The sequence below is a fragment of the Chamaea fasciata genome, unplaced genomic scaffold, assembly GCF_029207755.1.
Source record: "Chamaea fasciata isolate MVZ Bird 193981 ecotype frontalis unplaced genomic scaffold, bChaFas1.0.hap1 SCAF_11, whole genome shotgun sequence".
Lineage (NCBI taxonomy): Eukaryota > Metazoa > Chordata > Aves > Passeriformes > Sylviidae > Chamaea > Chamaea fasciata.
The window spans coordinates 14054549-14065129 of NW_027094096.1; the positions used below are offsets into that span (position 1 = coordinate 14054549).

At 49.2% G+C, this 10581-nt stretch overlaps 3 protein-coding genes across 4 annotated transcripts; 1 reads left to right on the plus strand and 2 right to left on the minus strand.

The window, feature by feature from the left end:
• Positions 1-927: 927 nt before the first annotated feature.
• Positions 928-4501, minus strand: NCBP2 (nuclear cap binding protein subunit 2). 2 transcript variants are annotated; one of them, XM_066193292.1, is made up of 4 exons: positions 4341-4501; positions 4075-4256; positions 3199-3337; positions 928-2614 (listed from the first exon to the last, which is right to left on the minus strand). In XM_066193292.1, exons 1-4 carry the CDS (start codon positions 4419-4421, stop codon positions 2543-2545), a joined length of 474 nt encoding a protein of 157 aa, XP_066049389.1. In that variant the 5' UTR covers positions 4422-4501; the 3' UTR covers positions 928-2542. The 2 variants fall into 2 exon arrangements, with proteins under 2 accessions (XP_066049389.1, XP_066049388.1); XM_066193291.1 differs by lacking the exon at positions 928-2614 and having other exon boundaries at positions 2632-3337.
• A 154-nt stretch (positions 4502-4655) lies between these two features.
• On the plus strand, positions 4656-5327 carry NCBP2AS2 (NCBP2 antisense 2 (head to head)). The gene has a single exon (XM_066193833.1). It carries the CDS (start codon positions 4656-4658, stop codon positions 4908-4910), a length of 255 nt encoding a protein of 84 aa, XP_066049930.1. The 3' UTR covers positions 4911-5327.
• A 2543-nt stretch (positions 5328-7870) lies between these two features.
• PIGZ (phosphatidylinositol glycan anchor biosynthesis class Z) lies at positions 7871-9972 on the minus strand. The gene is made up of 2 exons (XM_066193834.1): positions 9855-9972; positions 7871-9432 (listed from the first exon to the last, which is right to left on the minus strand). Exons 1-2 carry the CDS (start codon positions 9970-9972, stop codon positions 7871-7873), a joined length of 1680 nt encoding a protein of 559 aa, XP_066049931.1.
• Positions 9973-10581: the final 609 nt, after the last annotated feature.

The following is a 10581-nucleotide window of genomic DNA, read 5'->3' on the forward strand; positions in this document are numbered from 1 at the left end:
CTTGTCACACACAGCATCAGCACCCTATGAATCAGATAAAAAATTTCTTTTGGAAGATTAAAATGTTTCTAAAAAGGGCACTTTCCCACAGGGATACTCAGAAGCAACAGACATGGAAGTCTGCAAAGTCCCTGAAGGACTACTGTGACTCCAGAGAAACAAACCAGACATTTTAAGCCCTGCCTAACCTCTTGTCAAGCTGCAGACATTTCCTTTGTGTGCAATACAGAACTCTAATTTATAACCTGCTAGAGACCGAAAAAGAGAATGTTGGCCCAAGAATTGCTGGCACAGTTACACAACCTACAATTTACGTGAGATTGTCAAGCATAAATGGAGTCAAGCCCTCCTTCAATATCAAGGGTGTGCTTTGGCAAGATCTGAAGAGGTTGCTGGGAGCAGGGAGAGAAGTTACCAGACACTGCATATCGCAATATCCATCCGGAAAGGTAACTAAGCTGTTGCTAAACGGAGAAACAGTCATGGGCCACAAACCCACAAATCCTGACCTCCATTTGCTATGAGAAATTGTCTACAGACTTCTCTTTGTAGAAAATCGGGTTTTTGGTCATTTCTACAACCAAATCAAGGCAAAACCGCCACAGCACCACCGCAGCCCCGCGCCGCTCCCAGCAGAGGGCGCGCCGGAGCCCCCGCCGCCCCTCGGGCGCTGCACACTCCAACTCCATCCTGCTGCTGGAGGGAACATTCCCCTCACACCTGAACTCACCAGCTACTCCGAGCTGCAAAGAAGAGTTTGCCTTCCTATTTTTTTCTTTATTTTTTTTTTCTTTTTTTTTTTTTTTTTTCTGTAAAGAACCCAAATAGACACTCAAATGGCCTGCAGGTGGAAGCTAAAATAACCTTGGAGAATAACATCAGCTCAGTGAAGGCAACTCTGTTAAAAAAAAGAAAAGGAACAAACCATTTTAATGTTGCAGTTTTATTTAAAAGTGACTTCAGAGTTTTTGGTGACATACTTTTTATACAAAATTGATACAATGAAAAATAAACTTCAGCAGTGTTCTAGAGCAGATTACAGGTTGTAAACTTGTCATCAAACGTACAATAATGGAAAAGGTAACTTTGTTCAAAGCTTATTTGCAGACCAGCACCAAGTGATCCCAAAAGTCTAGTTTTGACTCTACATGCCAAAAAACCTTAAACCCACACTTCCTAAGTAAAGAGTTGTTCAATCTCACCTGTCTTCCAATTTACAGAAACAGTTGTGATTAACTGTATGCTAGAAACACATTTTAATTTTCCTACAATACCTTCAGTGAGTAAAGAACAACTTTTGCACACCTTTGAAAGTTTATAAGGAGTCATGGACAACAAGGTATTTGCACAAAACTTTAGGAATTGCCATTTACATGGGACTCAGAAGTCCATGAAGAAATCCCAAAGCCCTGTAACAGTTTCGGTTTGATTTTTTTTAATATTTTGTTTCAGCAGCTCAATTTCATTGATCTTGGGATCACATTTTTAAACCTACATCTGCAGTACATCAAAATTCCAACACATCAACAGGTAGTATGAACAGGATCCAGCAGTGAAAAACCAAAACACAACAAGCTACGCAATCCTGACATTCTTTTACCATTCTTATTACATGCTCAGTAGAATGCAAGGCTCCTCCCAAAACTCTTCTGTTTCTATTTTTAAGTTGTCTGGAATCAAGTTTCTCAAACAGAAAACCTATTTTGGGAAGAAACTTTGTCATTATAAACCCAGTTCCTCAAACATCCCGTTCTGGGAGTAATTTGGCTTCACGCAATCCTTACAGGCACAGGGAAAATACTGCCCTCAAATATTAAGGCTGTAGAGAGCTACCAGATGGGGCAAAATACTCAAACAGTGAAATAACTGTACTGTAATTCTTGTATTTGGTGTTCTCTGTCATGCAATCACAACTATACTGTGCAGAAGACAAGGAGAGGTATGTTTCCTGCTCTCTGCTCTGCTGCCTCTCACTTTATGATTCCTGAACTCAAGTTGGTTTGTTTTATTATGGCTGTTCATGTAATTGTTTGAGGAACAGCACCAGTGAAAAAGGCTGCTAATCCAGTAAACCCAGAAAGTCTGCAACTTAAAAGTCTTCCTTAGAAATTGAAAAATTTCCTTAGAAATTCCACTTCGTTTTCAGGCTCTTTGCCTTTTGCTTTCATCTGTGAAACATCCACCAATCATCCTTTAACACTGCTCTCCACTCCATGATACCAATGTAAACAAAACCCAGCTCAATAATCAAGTTTTGCCAGAAAGAAAAAAAAAAAAAAGCACCATAAAGTTACATCTTTGCTCCTTTCAGCAAGTTATAGCAGCATTTTGAGACCAAAGCCTCAGCATTCTAATGCTCAAAGCCTTGCTCCCAGGTCCTCTGCAATGCTTTGGATGGTGGTATTAAAACAGAAGAGGTATTGAACATAGGAGTGCTCACAGGAATGCAGATAGGAGTTTCTGTGAATTGTGCGCAACAGACCAATTTTGTGCCTGGGGACATTTTACAGTGCAGATTTGGTTCTCTTGTGAAGCTGAGGAGTCACTGGCACTGAACAGTTTTGCCATAACCACCTCGTCCAGCATCGTAGTCCTGCCGGTACTCATCTCGGACCTAAGGAAGGAGGGAAAAAGGGAAGTCCAGAAATGACAAAGAAAAGCAATTTCTCAAAAATTGTTACACCATTAGAATACAGTCATACTGATATCACAACACATAAGTGGCTACATGGAGCTGTCTAACCTAAGAGAAGGTGAAGAGTCTTCATGCAGAAGCCCAGAAGAGCATAAACCAACCTCCTCTTTCATCATGTCTGGGGACTCTCTGATCAACACAGCCCAAGCAAGGATGGCCAGCCTTGGGCTTTCGCACTATGGGCCACTGCCACCTGCTCCACCTGGGGTAAGCCAACTGCTGTCCTGTGTGTTCCTGACAACACCTCACATTTTCTTGGCTTACTGAAAAGCATTATCTCTCCAGGCAGCCAAGAGTTGTTTCTGTAAGTACTTTTACTGAAATTTATGAAAGAGTTATTTATTCCTAGGGGATTATACTGCCATTGATCAGATGTCTTCCAGTGTTATCCTAAACAATGACTCCTAAGCTGCTGTTTCTGAAATTGTTCTGTGTTCATTCAAAGACAAGAAGTTTGGCAAAGTCACCATTCCCTTAAAACCCCAGGCTGTACAAGAACCTACCTGCCCCCCTGATCTTCCACGGCCATACTGCCTACCCTCCTTAAATCCTGCATCCCAGTCTGTCCTTATGATCCTGTCATCAAGCCTGGTCCCATTGATGTACCGCATTGCATTCTCAGCATCTCCTCTGGCATAATACCTTAGGAATAGGTTAATGAAAAAATCGACTTCTATTTTCATCACATGGAAAAAAGAACAATATCAAGTGGGCTACAAAACCAAGTCTTTGCTTGGACCACTTTTATGAAACTGCACCAGCTAAGAAGACTGCTGGTGAAAGGGAGGAACATGCAGCAATACAAGCATTAAAAACACGTATATTGGATTAAGTTTGTCAGTCATACCGACATTTACCAGAACAAAGTTCTTGTGCTAAAGAGTGGGAAGCCTCAGGCATGCTCTGTTCATGCTGCAAACTTTCACCATTCTGGTGAGTTCACTGGAACAGCAACAGAATGATCCTCAGAAACATGCAAGATAATGAAGCCACGTGACAGTGATGAAAAATGCCAACAGAAATTTTACACGTGTGTTTGTAGGAAAAGAAAGACCTTTTTACCTCGGCACGGAGAATATGAATTTATTACAGAGGTCAACTACCTAAGATGTCTGGGTTAAAATATCAAAGTGAAAGCAAGCTGCTAACCCCGCTCGACATGCAGTGTATGCTCGAATCACAGAATCATGGTTGGAAAAGACCTGTAAGATCATTAAGTCCAACCGTGAGACAAGCAGTGCTCTCTCGCCAGGGTTTCCCACGGACGCTTTAGCAAACGATTAATTTTATCCTCGGAGAACTCCCCGATGACTCAGAGCCTGCAGTGCAGAGCAGTTCACCCGCACCCGTACCGCTCCTGCCGCCCCGCACAAGGATACTCCACGAAGCAGAAGCCGCAGGCGGTTTTCTTCACTTTGTCCAGCCCCATGATGACCTTCTTGATGTCGCCGCTTTTGCCGAAGAGCTCGTGGATCTGCTCCTCCGTGGTGTAGAAGGAGAGGTTCCCCACGTACAGCGTGCAGCTCTTCCTCAGCAGCCGCTCCTGGTCGTACCGCGTCCCCTGGGCCGCAAGGACACAGCGTTACCTCACGGCACGGCACGGCCCGGCCGGACCGCGCGGCGCCCGCCCCCGGCCGCGGCTCACCCGGAAATGCTGGTCCCGGTACTGGCTGAGTTCGGCGTAGGAGTCGCTGCGTAGGATGCTCAGAGTCCCGCCGGAGCTCATGACGGCGCTGCCCGGCCCGGCCGAGGCCAGCCCGACCCAGCCCCGGACAGACCCAGCCCCGGACAGACGGACACAGCCCGGCCCCCGGCGCCTTCCCGCGCCCCGCGCACGCCCCTCGCGGCCGCCGAGCGCGCAGCCAATGGCGAGGCGGGCTGTGCGGCACCTCTCGCGAGAGCCGCGGGGCGCCCCGCCTGCGGGGGCGCTCGGGCGCCTGGTCTCGCGAGAGCGGCGGCCATGGCGGTGCTGCGGGCGCTGCTGCTGCTGCTCTCCAGCCCGCGGCTCGTGCAGCGGCTCTCGGAGTCGCGGCCCATCCGCGCCGCCGCCCGGGTCACCGCCACCGCCCTCACCCGCGGACAGCGCGACCTGGCCCCGCGCCTGCTCCGCCTGCGCGACGCCTTCCTCGCAGAGCTCAAGGACGGCGCCCGCGCGCGGGGGTGGCCGTGGCCGCGCGGGCCGGGCCGCGGCGGCCGCCCCGGGTCAGCGCCGTGATCGCCCATGGAGCGGGAGGCAGCTGCGGACGGCGCCGGGAGGAGACGGACACGTCGCCGCTTCCCCGCGCCGAGTGCACAGAGCGCCTTGGAACCGGCGGGTGAAGGGCCCCGGGCGCCGGTGACAGCGGGGCCCCGGCAGCCGCTCCGGACCCCGGCGGTGCCCGGGCCGTGGATGGCGAGCTGCGGACTGGACGGTGCGTTCCACATCCCATGGCCTGGAGCGACTCCTCGGGAAAGCGTGAACACGGGAAGCTGCTTCTCATCCCTTTCGTGGATTGCCATTTCAAAGACAGTATAGACGTTCCACGGTTCTCAGGAACAAGCGGACTCACTTTCTAATCACCCACCATGCTGTGAAGGATGTCACTTTAACTGCTTGATAAGAAACTTGAAATAAAATCACAAGTCTCCGGGAGTACCTGTAACAATGTAATGTCTGTGTTTACAGGACTAATAGTCTATATTTGATACAGTTTTGTTACAAAAAGGGTTTTAGGTATTGATGATGATGGACAGGATAACGGACATCTTACAGGAAGGTAAAAGGGATTCAGTAACAATCCTAAAAGCACACTTCAAGTTTATTGTAGCAAGAAGGGTTTACAAGGAAAAAAATGACCAAAAATGAACCCTACATATCAGTGGAAATACAGATAGATAGTGGAAAAGGATGCGTCCAGCATGTGTAATGCATTGGGCAGGTTTGCTTAAGATGCTGTATCTGATGACATGTACGACAGTTAACCTTCCTTCAGAGCATGTTTCACTGTTTGATCCGGCTGAGTAGAGGCTCAGTTAACTGGGGAGGGTCATTTCCATTCCTTTTATCATCATAGGTGAGAAGAACCTTGTACTTGGTCTGAGATACAATTTCCTGCATTGCTGGTAAAATTAAACCTCCAGCGACAAAGACAAGTGTGCATGGATGGAGTAACTGCATCTACAGTGCAGATTCAAAGGTCTGGCTGGCAAGACAAAAGCAGTATATATTGTTAATCTGAGCTGGTATTTATGGTCCAGGTACAGACTGTAGCTGCAGTCCAGTCTCTTGCTGGCTCTCTGCAGGTTATTTGTGCAGTGGTAGAGAAGTCATCATCCCATGGGAATGGTGCTCTGTTACATCCCCCAAGAGTTTCAAGATGTACCACACACAGACTGCCAGAATTCATAAGTTTTATGAAAATAACATTGAAGATTTAAATTGTTTAAGAAAGCTGAAAATGGGAGGCAGGACATGGAGTACCAGCTGCGGCACACGGTTATGTCATCCCAGTGTAAGACAGCAAAAAGATAATTAACTTGGAAAACACATTTGCTGTGACAATGCTTTCACAACTAGTTACACTGCTTTGAGAGTCAGCAGTACAAACAGGCACCTTCTCTCCCCCTGCCTCCCCCCAAACACACACCTTTAATTTACAGGCAGGCCAGCAGTGAGGAATGAAGGATGTGGGATGCACATACAGGGAACACAAGACAAAATGGTTTACAAGAGAACAAGAGCTATATTCCCTAAACATATAGGTGTTAGGCAAATACAGGCAAATCATTCACACATTCATTTTTCCTAGATTCTCCTTAGAGCCTGGCATCAACCTGTATTATTCCTGTCTTTGTTGAAAACCTGGCTCTTAAGACCTTATGTAAGGTTGTGTGGGTGAAGAATTGCCAAAAGCATTACCACCTTTGTGTGCAGAAATAGTTCAAGTGTCAGAGTTGTTTCAGAGAGAGAGGCTTGATCTACAGTGCACGTGCCAAGTCAGGTTGTTTTGGATCCAGAAGTTCACGTAGGCAAAACCCAAGATTGTAGGTCATGCTGTGCTATTGAGCACATACATCATTGTCAGCTGAAGGCCAGTTGTTGGTGTCCAGTTTGAAAAGAGACTACTCTCCAGTGGAAAGCCGGGATAGAACTGCCACTCCCACTGAGCTTATTTAATGGGGAGTAGTGAGTGCAGGGGTTGCAGCTCCTCCCTCGAGGCTGCCCTCCCTCCACGGCAGCACAACCGGGGGATCTCTGACCCAGTGCTGAGTCCGTTCAGAGATGCTTCTGGTATAGTGGCACGAAGGATCAAATCCCTCCCAATTAATTACCCGCGTTCTGGGTCCGCAGCTCCTCGATCCAGCTCCCGCAGGACCTGCCGTGCGCGCTGCCGGGGTGACAGTTGTGACCGGGCAGCGGCAGCTGCCAGACGAGCGGGAGGAGCGCGCACGGGAAGGAGCGCCCGAGCTGCCGCCGCGGAGCTCCGCGCACGCTTAACGCCATCGCAGTGCTGCCCTCCCGAGCTGCCCGGGCCCGTACGTGGGTAGCACGTTCACGAGGATGGAACTGTGGCAAGGAAGGCTAAACAGGCAAAGCTTGGATTTTAGGATTTAGCCTACTTAGGCTGAAGCATCCTCCATGTTCTAAATCAGATTCTGCCAGATCAGTGCTGGGGATTTTTCAAGACGGACCCACCCAAGGCAGTCGTATAGTACTGTGACTGCAGGCTGGTCTAATGAATTTTTAAGAACATAAAATAAAAGATTACTGAGTCAGACCAGCTTTTTTCTAACCCTGTAACCTCTCTCCAGCAGCTGAATTAATGCCTATTATCAGTAGACACCCCACAGTCCCCAAACCCTGTTAGAGATTACAAGAGCTTTCGAAAATAAATCTCACAAGGAAACAGCTCAGCTTCAATCACCATTTTGGTGGGCTCTGATTTCATCCTCTCTCATCAGGAGCATTACAAAAGTTCATATGAAACACCACAGGGCTGAGTAAGTCAAATTTTAAGCAGGTTCTATCCAGAACTGGCTACCCTAAAAACATGAGGAATGGGAATAAAGAGACGTGGAAGAGCTCCCAGTGCCACTGCTGGTGCTGAAAGGGGAGGGTGTATGAAAGATGAAAGTCTCACACCATCAGACAGCACCCAAATGAAGTGAAAGACTAAAATTTTTTTCTCCTAAAATCTAAAGGCTCTGATGATCTCTGTTTAGCTCAAGGATGTAAAGTCCTAACTGACTCCTCCAATTTCCACTAGATAAGACAGGTATTTGTGGTGGGTCTTCCATTGATAAGTGAGGAAATATCAAAGTCTCGTTCTTGAATGAGACACCACATTTTGTAACTGTGGCTGTGACTGTACCAGGGATTATAATAAAGACGTGACAGTCACTGCAGGTAAAATTGCTTGCTCGCTGCTCTACTGTCTGGCAGAGGGTTTCTTCAGCAGCCCCAGCCATGTCAATGACTTCCACATGCACGTCTGTCTTCTTGATATTGAGCAAAGACCTTGGGGGCATGTAGGTGTGGGCAAAGAGCAGAGTGTAGTGCTGTGGATGGCTCGAGGACGCTGGAGAATGGATGAGCTGCTCCAGGTGGAACAAACAGGGAATCAGCCCTCCCTGGTGTAAGCACCCAAACAGAAGTGCCCCCAGAAGGTTGAACAGAACAATGAGGAGTTTCCATTTCACAGCTCTGTTTGGTGATGCGCTGAACAGGACCAATGGCAGGATGAGAGGGATGAGAAACCGAGGCTCCTGGTGGCTGAACAGGGACAGAAATGCCAAAGGAACAAAATAAAACAGCAGCAATGTTGGACTGCCCTCGGAATGCACCAACAGCCCAGGCGGCCCACGGTAACACCAGCTGACCAGCATTAACTGATGGACGTATTTCTTTAGCATTTTAAAGCCTGCACTGATGGCCAGAATATGTAAGATCCCAAATAGCATTACTCCATTGACTGTAAAATGTGTGACTCGTGGGTGAGTTCCATGCAGGGCAAGATTATGAGGATTAAGATTATAGCTGAGAAAATTGAAGGGGGTTACTACCATTTTGTCATGTAGTTGAACTATTACATCAATTAGGCTGCTCTTGTTAGTGCTGTAGAGGTTGTCTAAGCTCACGGAGGTAAAATAGAAAGTGTCAGCAGTTATGAAAACAGAAGCAGTAAAACATGCACATAGGATAAACTTCAAAAAGTGGTTTATGAGAGTTTTAATGCTCTTTTGAGAGTCAACAATTAAACCGGCCCAGTAAAGCAGGGGCATCAGAGCAAATGCCAGAAAGGTTGGCCTGTTGAAAAACCCAGCAGTTGTTATGACACCTATGAGGGAGCTGCTTCTAGGCTCTGCTGAGCTGCCACTGGACTTCCTCGAAGAAACCAGTACCATGAGAAGAGCAAAGAGAAGTCCTTCGAGTGTGTTGGTAAACGTTCTTGTATAGAACACCAGCGTGACATACGATCCAGCAAGAAGTACCAGCGCTTTCCACGGATCTGCTCCCCAGAAAGGGGCCAATTGATAAACACTATAGTCGAGTATGAAAGAAAAGACTGTAAAGAGCAGGCGAGGAGATACAAGGAGAGTGTAGCTGTTGATGCAACTTGAACATATGTCCAACTGCTGCAAAGACTTGATCACCCAGTACGTAACGCCTGATGTCATTAATGGGAAAACAACTGTTCTGCAAGGAGAGCTGGAAAGGAACTCCCATGGATAATAGACCTGTAGGTTTAAAATATCCCCTACAAAGGAAGAGAAAAAATACATACACAGATAATATATTTTATTCAGTAATTCAGCATTAGGGATACTACTTGGTATAAGACGTCTCAAAACACAGAGCAACTCCTAAACTTTTGAAACTGGTGTCAACCGTGGCATTTTTAGGAGCGTCCCATTCATTTTTACAAAGCATCGAGAAGCCTGTCACAGTAATGTGGTTCCAGGCGCCACTCGCTGTGTTCAGCACAGAGCAGGAACGCACCCACCCGGCCAGCCCTGCGGATCCCCTCCTGCCCGGCTAGCGGGACTCGCCGTGTGACCGAGCGGGGTCCCTCGGGAACACCCGCCCGGCCGGCGATGCGGGACACGGTGCCCGTGGCCGCGCCGCTTCGCGTCCCCTCGAGCCCGCGCGGGGTCACCCGGCGCCGGGCGCACGCCTTACCTGCCATGACCTCGGGTGCCTGGAAGAACTCGTCGGGGTGCAGGTACCCGCTCTGCGGCAGGAGGCACCAGCCCGCCCGCAGCGCCGCCAGCAGCGCCCACAGCGCCCGCGCCACCATGGCGGCCCCGGCCCCTCACGCCGCACCACCAGGGGGCGCGCGGCGCACGGACCAGGCGCCGCAGCAGGAGCCCGGCGCGCATGCGCAGCGCCCCCGCCCGCCAGCCGAAATTCGGGGGGTCCCGGGATCGATGGGGCTGGAAACGACGCCGGGATCACCGAGTCCCGCCACGGCCCAACGCCACCGTGCCAGCCGCACCACGGCACGGAGAGCCAGTCTTTCCTTAAACACCTCCAGGGACGGTGACTCCACCACCTCCCGGGCAATCCATTCCAGTGTCTAATCACCCTTTCTGTGAATTCCCCCTGATGTCCATCCTGAACTCCCCTGACACAGTTTGAGAGTATGAGTTCTGTGTGTTCTCTGGTCCTGTCACGGCCTGGGAGATGAGCCCGACCCCCATCAGGCAGCACTCTCCTGTCAGGGGGTTGTAGAGCGGGATACGGTCACCCTGGAGCCTCCCCCAGGCTAAACAGCCCCAGCCCCCTCAGCCACTCCTCATGGGAGTCGTGCTCCAGACCCTTCTCTGCGTGCATCCCAGCACTTTAATGTCCTTCCTCAACTGAGGGGCCCAGAAGCGGACACAGCGTTCAAGGTGTGGCCTGACCA